General features: G+C 46.3%; 3 protein-coding genes across 3 annotated transcripts in view; 1 reads left to right on the forward strand and 2 right to left on the reverse strand.

The window, feature by feature from the left end:
- Positions 1-5: 5 nt before the first annotated feature.
- Positions 6-1475, reverse strand: LOC119652448 (probable protein arginine N-methyltransferase 6.1). Its single transcript, XM_038056594.1, has 3 exons — positions 1204-1475; positions 269-1143; positions 6-174 (listed from the first exon to the last, which is right to left on the reverse strand). Exons 1-3 carry the CDS (start codon positions 1243-1245, stop codon positions 51-53), a joined length of 1041 nt encoding a protein of 346 aa, XP_037912522.1. The 5' UTR covers positions 1246-1475; the 3' UTR covers positions 6-50.
- A 5359-nt stretch (positions 1476-6834) lies between these two features.
- On the reverse strand, positions 6835-9247 carry LOC119652718 (U3 small nucleolar ribonucleoprotein protein MPP10). The gene is made up of 3 exons (XM_038057009.1): positions 9061-9247; positions 7098-8793; positions 6835-7034 (listed from the first exon to the last, which is right to left on the reverse strand). The coding sequence occupies exons 1-3, from the start codon at positions 9156-9158 to the stop codon at positions 6885-6887; spliced, it is 1944 nt and encodes a 647-aa protein (XP_037912937.1). The 5' UTR covers positions 9159-9247; the 3' UTR covers positions 6835-6884.
- A 5759-nt stretch (positions 9248-15006) lies between these two features.
- Positions 15007-20288, forward strand: part of LOC119651016 (protein ref(2)P) — a 17511-nt gene continuing 12229 nt past the window's right edge. Inside the window, exon 1 of the mRNA XM_038054316.1 lies at positions 15007-15635. Coding sequence (XP_037910244.1) covers positions 15446-15635 — 190 coding nt within the window. The 5' untranslated portion in view covers positions 15007-15445. The remainder of the gene's footprint in view (positions 15636-20288) is intronic.

The raw sequence follows: 20288 nt of genomic DNA on the forward strand, positions 1-20288 counted from the left end.
ACAAATATAATCAAAAATTCGTTTCTATTTAAAAAATTTCGACTTTATTCTTAATTATCTACTTCCATGGTTGCTAAATGAGCTTTGGTTAGTATACATTTCGTCATTATGCAATCGCAGGGCAAAGGATGCTCCACCTCTGCTGAGTCGAGTAAACTCATTTCAATGTTGTACCTGGAATGAAAATGAAAATTTTGGTTGAAAGTGTTATCTTAATGGCTTCAAATGAAACCATGCGGGTAAAAGTAATTAAAATAAATAAACATACTTCCTTCTATCGTTTGGGTTCCTTTTCATCACAAGCCCAAAAGCGATAGGTTCCCCTTTCGTGACATCTTCACATGCATTGCTCGGCAACACCACTATGCACTGTTTCCAGTGAGTTTGCGGCGATTTAGGACTGGTTGAGAACACAATGCCCCCATCAGGATCATGCGTTGGAAACTGACAATCGAACCATATACAAAGTCCTTGATAGCTCCCATCCCGTCGGACAGGTACAACTTCTTTCAAGCTGATTTCATCCAAGTCTTCCGGGCTAACTTCGTGCAAATCAATCCACGACATCACAATACCTTCGTGTAGGAGATCCTCTTTTCCAATGGTTAATATTTCCGGCTTACTGGACCGTTTCGCCCGCAGAAGTTGGGCGAAACTTTGCATTTTAACCCCATCCACGTTATCCCAGTAGTCAAAAAGGGCCGGCACCGAACAAGGAGCAACGTAGATTGCGGCTGTTTCGGGGAACATACGACCTCCCGGACGGAGGAACTTGTTTCGAGCGAATATGACGGAATCGAGCATGCCTTCGTGTAGGAGATAGAAGCCCATCCATTCGGAAACTATGATATCAACCTTGTCGATAGTGGGAGGTAGTTCAAAGTCCTCGATACGTTGCTGGATGACTTTAATAATTGGGGTGAGACTGTTCTCTCGCACCACGTCCACCGCGATAGCAGCCAGGTTTGATGCCTCAACCGCATATACTGTCTTAGCGCCAGCTCGAGCACAGAATATGGACAGGATTCCAGTGCCAGCCCCAACATCTAGGACCACTTTGTCCTTAAACATTGCCGCATTGGACGTGATTGCATTGCAGTAGGCTTCCTGGCGAGGTCTGTCGCGGAGCATTATTTCGTGGATCTAGAATTGAACACACATTTCTGACAAAATATCCTTTATTTAGATGTCAAAGGGATTTACCTCAAGATCCTCGTACGCCTGGAAATACTGAGAGTCACCCATGTCCGCAGGATATTATTGCACTAGTTCAAAACCACCCCGCGTTTGTTTACGTTGAAAACGTGACAGTAGATTTGAGGTTATAATGCTGTGGTAGGTGATAGCGGACCGAGCAAACGCTATGGCCATCAAAATATTGGGAATGGTTCAAGGTTTACTTGCGGCTCAAGTTTATGCTAAATGTGGCCCATTCCTCATAGCGCAATGGAACTTTACACGGAATTGTACAATCAAACGAGTCTGTTACCCAAAGGTGAAATCAGGTGGGCTTCGCATCCACTGGTATGAATTCTGACCGTAACGGGTATTTCCATCTTGAGAGGGTCCTTAGTTACCTATTTTCAACAAGATGATGAGCATTAGATTAGCCACATTGGTAAGAATTGAGCATAATTGTTTTCTCTCTTGCCTTTCTGGCATTGTTTAAAGTAATAATCGCGTCTATGAATTAAATTTGAATTATTTGTATTTTGTAAAACAAAACCTTATTAAAATTGATATACTATCTGTCACAGTGGCCTGTGTGGAGTTTAAAGGGAAGCTTCCAATGCATGCAAAAGATGGGTGTAAAATTGTTTTCCCGGTAAGGACCCTGTGAGGTGTCAAATGAAAACTCACTTATAGCTTTGGCCGCTCAAACCCGAAAAACAATTTGCAGGTCCGATATGATGCCAAATAACTAAGTTTAAACTAAGATTCGCTTCTTCTCGCATTTAAATCCTTGAGAAAGTTTTTTTTGAGGATGCTGGGAATCCTGAGTCCGCACCCACTTGATGAGGGACTGGAGCCAGCGTCTGATGAGTTGCCTCTGCTATGGACGAAAACGTCAGTAAACTTCCTTGACTAAGTTTTTTACACTACAAAGTGCAAGGTCAACAACAACTTCATCAATTATGGAAAGAACTATATGTGTTAGGTATCGGAGTAGAGCAAAAAGCCGTGGGATATTTGCTTAAGGCTTTTGGGCCACAACAAAGATTACTGATCTTTGGGACGGGCAATGAGCATAGTAAGAGCCCGTAATGGAAAACACCATGGATTGATTATGATTCATCAGCATTATCATCATCAACGGCGCAACAACCGGTACCCAGTTTAGGCCTGCCTTAATAAAGAACTCCAGACATCCCGGTTTTGCGCCGAGGTCTACCAGTTCGATATCCCTAAAAGCTGTCTGGCGTCCTGGCCTACGCCATCGCTCCATCTTAGGCAGGTCTTCTTTTTCTACCATAGATATTGCCCTTATAGACTTTCCGGGTCAGATCATGCTCATCCACACGGATTAAGTGACCCGCCCACCGTAACCTATTGAGCCGGATTTTATCCACAACCGGACGGTCATGGTATCGCTCATAGATTTCGTCATTGTGTAGGCTACGGAATCGTTCATCCTCATGTAGGGGGGGCAAAAATTCTTCAGAGGATTCTTCTCTCGAACGCGGCCAAGAGTTCGCAATGGTTCTTGCTAAAAACCCAAGTTTCCGAGGAATACATGAGGACTGGCAATATCATAGTCTTGTACAGTAAGAGCTTTGACCCTACGGTGAGACATTTCGAGCGGAACAGTCTTTGTAAGCTGAAATAGGCTCTGTTGGCTGTGAACAATCGTGCGCGGATTTCATCATCCTAGCTGTTATCGGTTGTGATTTTCGACCCTAGATAGGAGAAATTGTCAACGGTCTCAAAGTTGTATTCTGCTATCCTTATTCTTCCCGTTTGAGCAGTGCGGGTTGATGTTGTTGGTTGGCTCGTCTTCGGTGCTGACGTTGCCACCATATATTTTGTCTTACTTTCATCGATGTGCAGCCCAAGATCTCGCGCCGCCTGCTCGATCTGGATAAAGGCAGTTTGTACATCTCGGGTGGTTCTTCCCATGATTATGATTAGCCTCTTTTATTCATTTTCGTCTTCATTTATATTCAAATTGTTGCTTACTTTAAATGCTAAGTCAACAAATTACAATTCTTTGCAAAAAGCTAAATCGGAGCTCTAAGAAAAAATTCTTATTTGTAATTCCATCCCCTCTTTACCGTGATGAACTTCCGTCAGCGTTTTGTTCCCTATATTATTTGCAAGCACAGTTGATATGGGTCGATTACCTGTTCGCACCTGGTTAGCACGATTCGTGGCGCAAGGTGAAGATTGCTATTTGAGTATGATGCATTGTGCCAGTGTCGCATGACCATAATGATGATTTTGTTGTTAAGCGAAAATGTTTGATGATTTGTTTCTCGAACATACCGCCCACTAAGAACCTCTGGATTCTTAGATACTTGTTTCATTATTGGCTGCTGGTGTTCGATCATACCAATTTCGTTCTTGGATTTAAGATAATTGCTGCGTCTTGCAGAAAACTCCGCCATGCTATTAACATAGTTGCTGGTCCCAAGCCTAGGTAAAGGAGGGAGGAGGCAACGTACTTTGTACTATCCTCAGTAAAAAAAAATCAAATGCTGAGATCAGGGAAAGAGGTAAATAGAGTATAGTTGGAGTTATTCCACTAATTAGCAGCCACGTCAGGGAGAATTCGGTCCGCTTATAACATCATCACGAGAGCTCCTGTGCCAGACCCGTGCAAATGCATTCAAGATTACGGCGGTCTGCACGGGGCACTGGCCCATAGGGGACCATGACGCTAGGCTCGGCATACCCTACAATTCGCATTGCCGAAGCTGCGGAGAAGGAAGGGAAACCCTCATGCACTTTCTCTGCGATTGCCCAACTGTGGTTAGAGTCAGGCTACGGACACTGGATAAGCCATTCTTTGGGGACCTCAGAGAGATTTCTAACTGCAGGGTGGGAGAGCTGCTTTCTTTCGTTATTACTACGGGCTGGCTCTGAAGATCCGAGCCGGCTGGACTCTGCCCCCTTGCTCTCATAACAACAATCACGATCTTAGGAGTTTGTGGCATCAAAACGGCGCACCAAACCACTAATTGGGCTCCTTGGAGCGATCACTGATACCTTCCGCTATGCTAAATCTTACCTGATCTCTCTTGGTGACAGGACCCGCGTCAGGCCGACCGAGAAAATGCTTACAATGTCGTTACAAACATGATAATCGGATTGAGTCACAAGCCTCGGATAAATGCCAAGGCGTCTACCTCAGTCGACGCGGCAGGACAGGCCCCGGTCCTGTCGAGAAATCGGCAAGGGTTCTTAACACATGGACGGCGTCAGGACGTAAGCAAGTTAGTCTGAACAAAACAAACAAAACAAATACGTGTCTGCACGATAAATGTTGGTACCCTAACTTCGGAAAAGGTGTATTGATATCTGCACGCTGCAAAAAAACCCGATGGTCTGGTGCCAAAAGCTGCGACATTGAACGCGAACGCGGTAAAAATGGCTATAAACTTCTTCATTTTGGTAGCCCACAGACTCAATATGGTTTTGGTCTTGCACTTATGAATACATGGTCCATCAAACGATTGTCTCATCTTCCTATATTTTGTGGTGGGAACAGTAAAACGCAAATCGACTATATTCTCATAAGACGCCAACATTTTATTACTGTCACTGATTGCAAAGCCGTTCCCTATGAGACCATCGCACCTCAACATCGGCCATCGATTGCTGTCCTCCGAATTAAGCCACCGATAAGACAGAGTGAGGAACGCGGCGCATTAAATGGTGGCGATTTCGTGAGAACAAAGAGAAATGATCTCCCTCACACGATTGACGACCAATCCGAATGTGGAAGAATCGTGGAATCAGATGAAACACACAATCCACAAAGCGGCCTCTGCAACCCTCGGGGTCACCAAGCCGAGTAAGCGGTACATCAACCGAGATACTTGGCTTTGGAATGATGGTGTTGAAACGAGGGTCCGTGAAAAGAAACGCCTCTACCACAAATTTCTCGACGATAAAACACCGACAAATTGGCAAATTTATAAGAATGCCAACCGGGAAGCAAAGAAAGCACTCGCTGTCATCCGAGAGGACCTTTACAAAAATCTTCACGATTAACTTGACACTCGGGATGGCGAGAGAGATCTGTGGCCACCTTCCCAAACCCGTAACGAACGTATCAGGATATCGAACACTTCTGATGCGTTAATGGCAATAGCGGTTCTTTGCTTATCAACCATTGATCCGCAATGGATAGAAGGCGAGAATACTTCGAGTAGATTTCAACTAAAGAATTTGCTCATCCTCCACTTCCACAATTATTGACGACATTTGGACCAGTTCCACCTTCCAGCGCAACTGGTGCTCAGAGGTGGTGGTGAGGAAGACGGGGTGACAACCCTGTCGGCCATACCAAAACCAAGTGGCTGAGGAGAACCTCCATAGTGGTGGCACCAGAAGACGCTGTACTCACTTTGGTTTACCAGCCGTGATGCTGTAGGCGAATGCTGCAAAGGTCTAATCAGGGCGATCAGACCCGAGTCTGCACAGGCAAATTGGCCACGAAACCTTGCCAGGGGTATACTGGTACCATGAGAACCGGGATAGCCCCTGGACTCTCATACTTCGGGTGAACTCCCGTTGTATGTCAGTACAGTTCGGTTGTTTGCGGCTGGCCCCCTAGTGGGAGTTTCATGGGGGTTGTGGTTATGCTCAAGCGAGAAGAGACCTTCGGGCCTCGGCGTGGTGTTGCGTTTTAACACGGGTGCCGTACTCCTTAGTTCGGTAGAGATTTAGGTAGGTCTTGCATCCACCAGTATGAATGCTATTCCATGCACTTGGTATAGGCTGGTGCCGTTGTTGTTTGTCACAGCGGGGCTCTGATTGTGGTCACAAAATCAATCCGTATCCTAAGAAGACCGTGGGATTAAGTCACAAGACGGGTGCCCACGTTAAACCCTCAGGCACACACTGTTAGCACAACTGAACTGAAGGAGGTCTTGCCGGAGCTTGGCGACGTAGTCAAGACCTTAAACACTAAAATCATGACACAAATCAGGAGAAAGACGCCACTCAGATAGAACTCTCACAAAAGGCAACGGAATAGGCTAAATCGAAAGGCGGATCATGCTTGCCAGCGAAATATTTTACATCGTACTGCCACTTCTGAAAAATTAAACCGTGTAACAACTTTGATTCAGCCGATCATGTGTTGCTGCGGCTTGACGTGGAGAATGGACCATGCCGGAGAGCAAAAAATCAATGCTCTTGAACTTCGAGGTTCTAGAAGAATCTTGGGCGCAGTGAGGGTGAACTGCGGAGGATGGCAAATTCGGTACAAGAGTGCGTTATACCTATCACAACGAACCAGAAGCCGTCATCCATATTCAAATCTGAAAGGCCATGTACAGCGTATGAATGGCAGGGTTCCCAGGGGTCTACTTAAAGGCAAAGTGGAAAGTACACAGCTCTCAGGGGAACTCCGAAATAGATGGGAGAATTCAAATAAAACAAGTTACGCCTTGCTCGATTTCCTAAATTGAATGACGCACTCCCTCCAACAAGAAGGCTGGAGACTAAGAATTTGGGAGGTTAGGGGCCGACTTAAAGCCGAGTGCCCTTTGAGCAGGAGAATACATTAAATCTGAATGGTTTTGAGATTACGACCACGACCTACGAGTATCTGAGTGGAATCCCACCACAATCAATTAAACTGCAAAACAAAGACTTTCGTTTAAAAATAAAAACTTCATTAGCCTAAAATTTGCACTGTCGCTATATGTACACAACTACAACTTCAAGCGTTTGGCCGAAACCTGCTCTTTCGGCGCTTTCTTCTTCACCTTAGCATCTTTGCCGGTAGAGACAGCGTCCTGCAGTTGCGAGAAGAACGCCTTCGATGACTTAATTGCGCCGGTGTCCGTTGTGCTCGTCGTCATCTGAAAAGCAAGAAAAAATATATCAAATTTGGCCCCAGACCGACTTCACTCAAAACGCATTACCTGTTGCACATTTCTGTGCTTCATCACACTCTTCAGCAACTTCTTCTTCTCCTCCTTATTGGAAAGTGACTGACCCGCCTTCTGTTTAGCCTGCAACTTCTCCTCGGCCGCCTTGGCCATGAGTTTTTGTTTGATCTTTTTCTTGCGTCGTTCGCGGTTTTTATCGGTACGTGTCCGCTCGGTTTTACCCAGCACATCACCCTTGGCATGGGCGCGCACTTCTTCCGGCGCCAGCAGTTTGGCTGTGCTGACAGCGACCGGAGCTACTTCTTCAACCTCGACAGCTGGCGTGTTTGTCACTATACGCACCTCCGGAACGGCTGGCTTTGGTGTGTAGTGGAAGTTGGAGAGCGCATCAAGTTTGACGAAAAGAGATTTCATTAGTTTTCGGATCTCCTTGTGACTCTCTGGTTCCTCGTCGTTGCCGTCCGCTTCGTTTGGATTCAGTTTCTCCATTTGATTTCGGTATTCTTTCTCGTAGATTTGGGCTAGCGATTCTTTGCTTTTTTCCTGGTCGAGGACGAGTTTCTTGCGGAGTTCCTGAGGAGTTTGAACTGGTTTGTATTTCCGTTCGACATCGTCCCAGGCTTTGTCTTTGATGCGTTGCCGGATTATGTCTTCAAGTCTTAGAGTGGTTTCTTCTGTGATTACGGGTGCCGGGCGTGTTGTCGAGTCGAATTCGAGGATTTCTTCGAGAAGTGAGTTCTGTGGCCGACCTGTGGCTGTGATTTCACCTTTAAGTTGCCACGGCTTCTCGCCGAGAACAGCCTCTTCTTGTTCTTTGATGCGTTGCCGGAGGCGATCTTGACGTTCCTCAAATGATGATTTTGGTTTAGCATCTTTGTTGTCGTCTTGTTCGGAATCGTCATCGTCACCGTCGTCTTCTTCAGGTGGCTCATCTACGTCCTCGTCGTTCACTTCGCTCTGATCGTCCTCCTCTTCTTCACCAACTAATTCTTCCTGTTCCTCATCCTCTTGCTCTTCTTCGTCTTCATCCTCCTCTTCATCTCGTCTCCTTTTTCTTGATTTCGCTGGCGATTGCTCCTCACCAGAAGCTTCCTCCTCGTCGCCATCAAAGAAGTCTCCATATTTGAAGTCCTCTTCCTCCTCATCGTCCTCTTCGCTTTCTTCACTTTTGAAATAGTCAATCTCTTCCACATCCTCCTCGCTCCTTCCTGGCTTACTTTTCTGTTTCCGCATCTCTTTCTCATCCTCTGCCTTCAGAAACTCTTCCATTTCGCTCAGCTTGAAAAATTGGTCATCCACCACCGATTTTCTGCCGGATTTCTTTTGCTTCTTCTCCCTTGACTGCTTTTTGGGAGGACTTTTCTCCTCGTGCAGCGATCCCGAGTCGTACTCCTCATCTTCGTCTTGTAATTCATCGTCCACGTCCTCCTCCAGTTCAGAGGTGACCTCAAGATCGTTCTGAGAGTCACCATCGCCCGCCAAGCGACATTTGAAGGACAAAGCGTTTTTGTTTAAAGATAGGAGGCGGGACATTTCCGCTAGGAATTTTGTCATCATTTGATTATTTCTAAGCTCCAGCTGCTGCCAAATCTGCTCCTCGTCCATGCTGTCCAGGATCAATTCCGGGAGAACGTTTGGGCTTATTTGGGCGGAATCGTGGAGGCTCACACTCAAATCGTAGAGACATTTTGTGACTTTCTTCAGTTTTTCTTCCTTTTTTGGTTGCGCACTGAAAATATCAAAGATGAAACGTTAATTTGGACATTTTACTGGCCATAATGGAAACACTTCATGGTTTTAATGAGCAATGGTTGGAAGCAATTCCTCCAACTTTCTGACAACAATTTGAATGAAACGCTAGATATTCCTGCGAAGCCCCACTATAGTTGGTTTCCCATCTCCTCGAATATTCACTGATTCATCTCTCAAAAACACAGAAACCAACCCTTGGAGGAAAATCTAGCTTCTAACCTCCCGCACGACCTACTTTCCATACCTTAAAAAGGCCTCTGGATGCTTGATTGAGCTTTGAAAATCCTTATACGCGTTAGTAAACAAGAGCTCAGCTCCTTCGCTATCTTTCGCAGAAGGCATTGTATTAATTTTTATCAAAAAATCACATGCAACCCACGATTCTTTGCAAAACCGGACAAAATCGACAACAAAACACACATGCCTTGTGGACTGACAGCTGACAGCTTTCAGTGTACACCTCGGATGGATCGACGACAACTAGCATTGCCATATCAAAGGGAGTTGGAACGCATTTCCACATATTACTTCACTGTTGTGTCACTCGCACGAACTTTTTAAACGTTCATATCTCCGTTAATATTGAGAATTTCGGAGAAAGGAGCTTAATTCGTGATCACTACCATTGGGGGAGGTTCTGAGCTTCAAAATGGTATATAGGTTGGGGGGTCTGGGTGGCAGGAAAATTGCTGATTTTTAGAGGAATCTTGGCAAAAACTTTAAACGCTTATATCTCCGTTTCGATACGGGGTGTGACTTTCCTGACTATTGCGGCCCGCTCCCTTGCAGACGACGCGCTGGTTAGTTTTCCATGGAGAATAAACATACCTTAATAAAAAAAGCCGCGTTTGAGCGGAGCACAAAAATCCGTCGTTCAACCCAGCGATCAGCGAAAGAGGCAGCGAGGGTTGACTTACCCGGTGTGACACCGTGGCTCCCAAATGAAGAGGAGGTCTTATCAAGTTGCGTGACTAACCGTGCAAAGATGGCAACTTCAATGCCTTGTGGTGCCCCTGTTCCGGAAGAAAGCTCAGTCAGAATCGCTTGTACTGAGCAGATGGATTCAGACACAAACCGAGCGGAAGTGCAGTCGATCATCCTAGCTAGAGCCGAAGAGGAAAGGGTCATCAGGAAATGCGCAGCAGTGGTGAAACGTATGCGATCAGCGACGTTCCTCCAGAGGAACGTCAGCAAAGGTGTAAAAAATGGGCTGATGGAACTGGAGGAATTATTGGACCGCATCTCCTTCTATAGGCGAGCGTGGAGAGCAGCGTAAGTCGATTGGAGAGCAGAAACAGCCGCACTCCTCGTTGAAAACGCTGCTTCCGTCAAACAGACCGCAGATGGCCTACTTCAAAGCGAACTGGGGATAAAGCGGAAAGAGGACGAGGTGCCCGAAGAAAACTTTATCGAAGTAGTTTCCAGGGCCCAAAAAAGAAGGCGAAGAAGGAAAGAAAGAAACAACTAACTTCGCCGCCAGAGAAGCGTCTGTCCAAAGACAAGGAGGCTGCCAACCAAAAGACAAGGAGGCTGCCAACCAAAAGTCAAGAGCAGAAAAGATTAGGAAGTTCTTAGTGAAATCCGCTACAGGATGAAACCCGAAGGCAACGGAGCAGCGGTGTCTTCCATACACAAAACGGGGATTGGCGAAGTTCTCGTCGTACTGGGCCCAAAAACGACTAACAAGAGTACGTTCTGCGAAGCGGTTAAGGGTTTTCAGCCTAGAGCCCATGTGCTCTCCAGAAGTCCGGGATCTTAACTGCCTCACAAAAAAGGTCGAAGTAGAGGAGGCGATAAAGCGTTAATGTTCAGAGGTAACCAATGCCCGGGTAGGTATCACCTCTGTAAATGCTCGAGGCCAAAAGCTCGCTGTAGTGGAAGTCCCCGAGCAATATCCGAGGAAACTGGAGTGGAGGGGGAAAATAAAAATCGGATGGGTAGTATGCAGGGTGCGAATGCGGATAGTCCTTACCAAGTGTTACAGGGGCTGGACTATGGATACACGCCAGCAGCTCTGGAACGCTTACTACGATAGTCTGCTGAGATTCGATATGCCCGCACAGTTGCGCCTAGTCGGTTATGCAGACGACTTTGCGGCACTTGTTGCTGGACGCACTGTTGAACAGGCGCAAAGCAGACTTGGTATATTGATGTGACGAGTAAGCGGATGGATGACTGCTCACGGTTTCAGCTTTGCGCTGGAAAAAACCGAAGTAATCAATTTGACCAGAAGTAGAGTCCCGACCTTGCGTCCCGTATCGATCGGCGAGTTGACTATAGAGTCAAAACCAGCGATTAATTATCTTGGTTTAATGCTCGACTCGAAGATGAGCTTCTTCGAGCAAATCAAAGTAGCAGCGGACAGGGCTGCATCTGAAGTCGCGGCCTTGAGTCGGCTAATGGCGAATGTCGGGAGCTCTATATAAACTAGGAGACGTCTCCTTATGGGAGCAATGCAGTCAGTTCTGCTCTATGGTGCGGAGGTTTGGGCTGATGCCCTTGACAAGGAGGTGCATCGTAAACGCCTTACTCAAGTGCAGAGGCGGGAAGCTTTACGAGTGGCGACTGCTTATCGCACTGTCTCCGAATCGGCTGTGATAGTGATCGCGGGAGTGATTCCCTTTGCCCTCCTTGCCAAGGAGCGCAAAGCTATCTACCGCCGTGAGGGCTAGAACTTAAGAGTGGTGGTTGCCCGTGAAGAACGTCAACGCGCCGTTACCAAGTGGCAACTTTCTTGGCAAAATGAGCCAAATCAGGCCAAATCAAATTGAAGTCAATATCTGAAGCAACAACTTTTTCACGTCTCAAAAATGTAAGCTGAGTCGCAGTCAGAATCCTTTTTCTTTTTCAGGTCCTGTCAGTTGAAGTAGACGTGAGTCTTGGCTTGCGTAAAACATTTCCGTGGCGTTTCATCCTGACGGATGTCAGCCTTCCCATACTAAGCGCAGACTTCTTGTGTCACTATGGATTGCTGGTGGACTTGCAAAACAAGTCTCTTTTAGATTCCACGACCAACCTTAATTCGTCGGGACAAATGGTATCTCACCCGGGCAATAATCTTTCCGTTCTTTTAGAAGATATTACCGACTCTCGTGTTCGGGCACTTCTCCAAAAGTTCAGCCAGATTACTACCGAGTGTAGTCTCTCCAAACCGGTGAAGCACAATGTGCAGCACCACATTAACACTACTGGTTCCCCGATCTTCTCGAAGGTGCGTCCTCTACCATCCCAGAAACTGGCTATTGCGCGGAAAGAATTTGAACAACTCGTTCAACAGGGTATCTGCAGGCCCTCAATCAGCTGTTGGTCTTCCCCACTGCATATGGTCCTTAAGCCAAACGGCGAATGGCGCCCATGTGGGGATTACAGAAGGCTAAATGCGCAGACTGTTCCTGAACGATATCCAATTCCACTCATCCACGACTTTGCCCATCACCTCGCGAATTGCCGCATCTTTTCAACCTTGGACTTAACCAAGGCATATCATCAAATCCCTGTAGCTCCAGAAGACATACCAAAGAGGGCAATATGCACACCCTTTGGACTCTTCGATTTCACCCGGATGACTTTCGGATTGTGAAATGCGGCGAAAACCTTTCAAAGGTTCATCCACTCGGTCCTGCGAAACCTCGACTTCTGTTTCGTATATTTGGGTGATGTTTTGGTAGCTTTTTCCTCAGAGTCTGAGCACTTAGGCAATCTAGAGTGCATTTTTCAACGTCTTCTTGAGGCTGGGTGAGTTCTAAACGTTGAGAAATGTAAGTTCCTTCAAACACAGGTGAGATTCCTCGGCCTCTCCATTTTTCCTGAAGGAATACAGCCCGATTCAGACAAGGTACAAGCGATTACAAGCTTCCCGCGTCCGAAAACTGTAAAGGATTTGCGGAGGTTCTTGGGCATGCTAAACTTCTATCATCGTTTCCTGCCCAATGCCGCCCAACACCAGCCCCCCAAAACTAAGGACACACTAGAGATCGTGTGGTCTGAAGAGGCTGTCCACGCATTCGATAAATCCCGACAGCAACTGGCTGATGCTACACTCTTGGCGTTTCCTCTGCAAGGTGCACCTCTAGCCGTTTTTGTTGATGCCTCTGACAACGCAGTAGGTGCTGCTCTTCACCAAAAGGTGAATCACGTCTGGCAGCCGTTGAGTTTCTTCTCTAGTCAGTTGAACCCCGTTCAACGGAACTACAAGACCTACGATCGAGAACTGCTCGCCGCATACTTGAGCTTCAAATACTTCCGCTTCTCCCTAGAAGGCAGGCCGTTCACAGTGTTCACGGACCATAAACCTCTCGCATATGCTTTAAAACAAAAGCCTGACAAAGCGTCCCCTCATCAGCTTCGACATCTGAGCTTTATACGCCAGTTTACGTCAGACATCTAGCACATGTCCGGCAAGGACAACATAGTTGCTGACTCTTTGTCTCGTATCTCCGAGGTCAACATCCACGTCTCACTCCACTTCCCGGCTATTGCCAAGGCGCAGGAGGATGCCGCAGCACTTCAGAGCTTCAAATCCAACCCCAAATACAAATTTCGGAAGTTGCCCATCTTCGGCTCGAACCTCGAAAAAGGACCTCGGCCATACATTCCGGCCACCTTTCGCAAGGGTGTGTTCCACGCGGTTCACGACTTAGCGCATCCAGGCGTCAGGTCAAGAAATCGGTTAGTCACCGATAAATACTTCTGGACCTCCATGAACAAGGATGTCAATTCCTCGGCCAGAGAGTGCATCGCATACCAAAAGTGTAAAGTTACCAGGCATGTAAGGAAAGAAGTGGGCCCATTCCCCCGCACTACCAAGTGGTTCCACACCATACACCTCGACATAGTAAGGCCTTTGCGAGACTCGCACGGTTACAAGTATTGCCTCACAATCATCAACAGGTTTACGCAGTGAAGCAATACCGAAGCCCTCTGTCGAGAGTGGATACCTCGATTTGGCGTCCCTGCAGTGGTCATCACTAACCAGGAAATGCAATTTGAGTCCACCCTTTTCTCGGAGTTAGGCAAACTTCTGGGGTTTAAACGCCAGCGGACTACTGCATACCACCCGCAATCCAATGGGATACTAGAACGTTGGCACCGGACGCTGAAAGCCACCATTATGGCACGCGACGATCCGTCTTTGACCCAAGTCTTGCCTCTCGTCCTACTCGGCCTACGTACAACTCGCCGAGAGAAATTTGCTGCCAGCCCCGCGGAGCTGGTATACGGGGAGAAGCCGAGACTCCCAAGTGATCCGGTCTTCGACAAGAGATCGGGTCTCACAGAGTTGGAGTTGGTGCGTCTGCTGAGAGACAATCTCCGACGCATCAAGACCACTCCTCCCACCTAAAGCTCGTCCGCACCTGTCTGTTCGCCCAAGGAACTGGACACGTGTACGCACGTCCTGGTCAGGACGGATGCCGTCCGGAAGCCGCTGCAGCCTCCTTACGAAGGCCCGTACCGCGTTCTCGAGCGAGGACTTCTACTTCAACTGACAGGACCTGAAAAAAGAAAAAGGACTTCGACGTCGTGATTTTAACAGAAAATATTTTACTTAAATAAAAAATAATTTACAAATTAATTGATGAAGTAAAGTAAACTAATACAAAATGCCCTGCCCTCCCGTTGGTGAAAGGAATTCCCTGACTTGAAGGCTCCCAAAGCCGGGAGAGCGTGAGGTCTAGCCCAAAGTAATGTGTCAAACGGTTCCAGGCTAGTTCTTTGATGACAGGGAGGTGTTTAGTTGGTAGTCCGACAGCGTGCTGTTCAGGAGTCCAACACTCTGTGCGTAAACGCATTCACCTACCCTACTCCCAAAAGAAAAACTATCGGGGGAGGGTCTGAGCTTCAAAATGGTGTATCGGTTGGGGTCTGGGTGCCAGGAAAACTGTTGATTTCTGGATGAATCTTCTGAAAATCTCCGTTAATATTCAGAATTTAAGGCCTACTCTGAGACCAAAGACAAATCGTACCAGAAAAATATCATCGAAAAATTGTATGGCCGCTATAGTCGTAGAAATTTTATCAAAAGAAAATTTATGTTAGCCCACCTGGTTTGTTTGAAACACGCTAAACAATTTGAACAGAAAACCCAGTATTTGCTCCTAACTGGACATTGAACGGACTTTTGGAGGTGCTGTCATCGGACCACCCGCGATAGGCTGAGTCAGCTGATTTTGTTTTTGTTATGCTGCCTCGGTGTCTCTTTTACATCATCGGAAAAAGACGCAAAACAAGTTGTGTTGAACCTGCACTTTGATTTGCTTGTTCTCTCCGAATAGCGGCCTAAGTGAGATACCGACTCGCTTCAAAAAGTCAGCTCACTTTCTGATTCATCGCCATATTGGAACCAGATACCCACCAGAAGGGACGTAGCCATCCTTCTAATTCGACAAGTCATAGTCCCGCACTCAATTAGAATTTCACAACGTGATAAGCTGTTGGAAAATCTTCTAATTCTCTCGAGATTCTTCCAGAGGTTGGACAAAAGTGAATATAAAGCAAGGGAAAACTGGCTGATTTCCATTGATACCGAAGCAAGTGTACAGTGAGCAAGTGCTGCCCTCGAGGAAAGTGTTTTGTTGTTTGGAAAATCGTTCTTGTGATTCGTGAAAAGTTTGGACAAAAGTGCAGTAATAATGGCGAATGATATCGTGAAGGTCTACTACCCCGATAGTGGCAATAATATGCAATTTGTGTACGCCGAGACGCGCGGGAATTTCTATTCGTTTGTGGAGAATATAAACTCCTTCGTCGGCCGACTGGACATGGTCCCGCAGGCATTTGAGGAAGGAAGCATCGGACAGCGGTACAGGATGTATTGGATTGGTGAGCATTCACTTGTTTGTTCTATACTTTGAAACTGTATTTCTTGCCAAGGCATGCAAACAAAGCAAATTGGTAAGATCGAAGGACTACGAAGGGTCCTTCCTTGAGGGACGGAGGCAGCTAACTAGTGTGATCATGTCTCATATCGAAGTTTGGACCTATTTGCATAAATAAAGCAAAATTTCGTAAGATTGCGCTTTTGCGACGTTTCGAAACGTTTGGTTTCGTTTCCAGACCTCAAGCCGAATCGGAGGTGTTGGAAACAGTTCGTGACTCAGATTTGCTCCCCCAAAAACTGACTGAGCAAATTTCCATACTCATCAGGTGGCACTCGAGGAAATTGGCTAAGAAAATAAAAGTGATCGAGAATGTGCAGATTTCTCAGTCGGTAAAAGGCTGGAAGATATCCATGTAAATGTCGGTAACGATCCGAAGTAGCTTCTCTTCCATAATTTTGCGTAGATCGTGAGTGCAATTTTAGATTTTTCCTGCCTATTTCGATTGCCATTAGTTTGTTTTTCCGAGAAGAATTTGGCTCGACTCCTCCAAACAACTGCGCAGAAAGTTTTCCCACTTACGTTATCGCCAAACTAGAGGCTCGAGTTTGAGTACGGCCTCGAGAGTGCATGTGGAGATACTCTTCCTACATCATTTGTTTTTTAACTCAATAATCTGAGATATGTTCATAAAAACCATGAATTTCGATAGCAATAAGTTTGTTTTCATCATCTGGACTCATTCGCCGGGAGGCTCGAGGAGAGTTGAATAGTTTATTGTGTGTTGTGCAGATGTCCGTGCCGAACGAACGCTCTGGCTATGCTCATCTGGTGTAAGAAACTGCCCGTCATCCAACAATTACAGAACAGAATTGACTAATTTGCTTAGAATTTAGGGAAATCGTTCCATTTGGCCTATTATCGATTGTAGGGAATGTTAATCCCGCCACGGTGCGTCGTCGGACTACCAAAAAACAGCTAATCATCGTCAGAGCGCAAGCTTAGAACCATTTGTCACATTACCTCAGGCTAGACCCCGAATTCTTCCGCCGTCAAATCAAGGAATTCGTTTCACCAACGAGAGGAGAGAGGAGAAAGGGAACTGTCAGTTTAAGGGACTCCCTGCCATCCGGCTCCTCCACCAGTCGAGCTCTACCTTCTTTGCAACAAAAGGGATTCGAACGTGATGGGCAACACTGCTCCACCTGTAAGCATTTCTCAGCATATCCTTGAAAATGTTGTCTGGAGAGAGATCCCTTGTGTTTGATTAGAGCTGCTGGCCTTCCACAAGAAAAAAGGTATACTGGGCGTTGTCGACAACTCCATTGCAAAACACACAATCCGGAGATGGTACCTTTCCATTCTTGTGCATGTAAGACTGAAAACCTCCAATCTCACTTAAAAATTGGGTAAGGAAACAGTCAGTCTCAGCATGCTTCCGATTTGGCCTAACTTGCCAATGAGCCACACATTCCATCTGCCTCTAGCCAAGATCTTCCCTTGGAAGATATTTTTCCGTTTTATTGACTAAAAGGTCAAAGAGTAGTATAGATCCCAGGGGGAAACGTGGACTGATACCCACGATGAAGCATAAAACCTGGGAAACGTCTACTGAACCAACACCAACATCTCTACTACCAAACCCTATCTCCATCTCCACGTGGTGATCGCTAGGAGTTCTTTCTTCTCCCGCGTCTAAAAACGGGACAAAATGTACTAACTGGTCCTCCAGGTTGGGGGTGCTAGGGTAGGGCTGACAACCGTACACAGAAAACCGATGTTACAAAGCCACGGAAGGAACTTCGGACAGGATGGATTTTACAACCACGAACCCGGCAATGATAACGGATTAACGATTTGCGCATTTTATCATGGAACGTGCACTCCCTGTACAGACCGAATGTTGCTCCCAATATAAAGCTGATGTAACAGCGTTGCAAGAGATGCGATGGACCGGCTTCCTGGAGAAGAGCCGCTACACCATATACTATAGCGGCCATCCAGTAAACCATGTGCTCGGAGTAGGTTTCTTAGTCAGCCAAAAAATAAAACCTGCTGTTATGGGCTTCGAAAATATAAGCGTTTGCGAGGCAAGTTTCGAAAAATAAGTCTCATAAACGTTCACGCCCCTACAGAAGAGGCTGCAGAGTCGGAGAAGGATACCTTCTACGAGGCAGTTGACCGGATCCTGGAAGCCTGTCCCAAGTATGATGTCGAAATCATACTTGGGGATTTTAACAGTCAAGTAGGGACGGAACTTGCATTCAGGCGATATGTCGGCTCCTATAGCTTACATAGGGATACCAATGATAACGGACTGCGGATTATTCAGTTAGCAGTATCGCACGAAATGGTTGTTGGAAGCACCTGGTTTGAGCGGAAAGCGGTCCACCAATATACGTGAGCCTCTCCAGACGGGATCACTTTCAACAAAATTGACCACGTGCTAATCGAACGCCGCCACCTCTCAGCCTTGATGAGTGTCACAACATTTAGGGGGGCCAATATAGACACGGATCACTATTTCGTTGGCATAGTGCTCCGAGCTCGAATTACGACACCACCTACAATTCTCTCTGACAATCAGGTGAGAGTGAATTCGGAAGCCATTCACAACACAACCCTCCGCAACACCTATAAGAGCGAAATGGATGCCAAAATAATCGCAGTCAACAGAGATTCTGGAGATGAAGCATCAACAAATGATCTTCACAATCACCTGAAGAACGTTATCATTGATACGGCCACAAACATACTTGGCCCCAGCCGCAAGAAAAGTCAGAACGGCTGGTTTGACGATGAATGTGACCATTCGACATCAGTAACGGTCTAAGACAAGGGGATACGCTATCATGCGTCATCTTTAACTTGGCCCTGGAGAAAGTGATCCATGATACTGAGGTAAATACAAAGGGTGCGATCCTCTTTAAGTCCACCCAACTACTGACCTATGCTGACGATATCGACATCATGGGAAGAACGATCCGAGACGAACAAACTGCCTTCATCCAGATCGAGCAGGCGGCGCGAGATCTTGGGCTGCACATCAATGAAGGCAAGACAATGGTGACAACGTCAGCAAAGAAGACGAATCAACCAACAACATCAAATCGCACTGGTCAAACGGAAAGAATAAAGATAGTAGACTACAACTTTGAGACCGTTGATAATTTCTCCTATCTAGGGTCCAACAGAGCCTATTTCGGCTTACAAAAACTGTTTCGCTTGAAACATTTCACCATAGGGTCAAAGCTCTTACTGTACAAGACTACGATCTTGCCAGTCCTTATGTATTCCTCGGAGGCAGGTTCTTAGCAAGAAAAATTGCGAACTCTTGGCTGCGTTGGAGAGAAGAATCCTTCGAAGAATTTTTGACCCGTTACATGAGGATGGATGATTTCGTAGCCTACGTAACGACGAAATCTATGAGCGGCACCACGTCTAGTTGTGGATAAAATCCGGCTCAATAGGTTACGATGGGCGGGTCACTTAATCCGTATGGATGGGTATGATCCAGCCCGGAAAATCTATAAAGGCAATATCTATGGTAGATAAAGAAGACGAGACAGACCCTGCCTGAGATGGAGCGATGGTGTAAGTCAGGACGCCAGATAGCTTTTAAGGATATCGAATTGGTGGATCTCCGCGCAAAACGGGGGTGTCTGGACTTCCTTATTAAGGCAGGCCTAGATCGGATACCGGTTGTTGTGCCGTTGATAATAATGATAATTGGCTGAAAGTATCTAATTTAAACAAATGCGTATTTCGGGGACCAACTGTCCCCTTCTTCAGTGTTTTATCTTCTGAAAAAATTATAATATCATAATTAGGAAGGACCTCCTGCCTGACTCCGTTAAAAGAGTGGAAAAGGCGCTGGTTGAATGCAAGCCCATTATCAAGAAAGCAGAATGCCTAACCCATCTCTGCCCAGAATCAAGTGCCTCCCGAAAATACCTAAAAAAAACAACGAGTTCATAGAGATATTCGGAGCAATGAATTCACCGACCCAAAATATTGCCACGTGGCTTTTGAAAGAAATCAAAAGTTGAGGCCTAAAAATAGAAAAATTAGCAGTGGAAAACGGCAGTGAAGTCATTGTCAGACTCAACGAGGCCGGGGGGGATAAAAAGTGATGAAATGCTAGTATCCTTCGACGTAAAAGCGCTGTTCCCAAGCGTACCGATGAAGAAAACCCTACACTTGTTCGAGGACTGGATCATGACACAAGGAAAGTCACCCGAGTGGAGGGAGAAGGCTAAACTGCCTAAAAAACTGTCCTTCACGTGCATTAGTGAATCCTTTTTCACGTTCAGGAATAAATTTTATAAAACAACCTCCGGAGCAATAATGGGCAACCCCCTCTCACCGCTTCTATGCGAGGTATTTATGGAGAACCTGGAGAATGAACTCGAGGAAGCTGGGGCACTCCCGAGATTCAGGATCAAATACGTGGATGACGTATTAGCAATTATCAAAAGGGAAGCAGCAGGAACAATCCTCGAGAAACTCAACCGGGCCCACAGAAACATCGATTTCACCATGGACATCGAAAAAGAAGGGGAGATACTTAGACTTAAAAATAGAGGGGATTTTGAATTCGACATCTACAGGAAACCAACCCAGACACAACGAACCATTACATACCCCTCAAACCATG

The sequence above is a fragment of the Hermetia illucens genome, chromosome 3 (genome assembly GCF_905115235.1).
Source record: "Hermetia illucens chromosome 3, iHerIll2.2.curated.20191125, whole genome shotgun sequence".
NCBI lineage: Eukaryota > Metazoa > Arthropoda > Insecta > Diptera > Stratiomyidae > Hermetia > Hermetia illucens.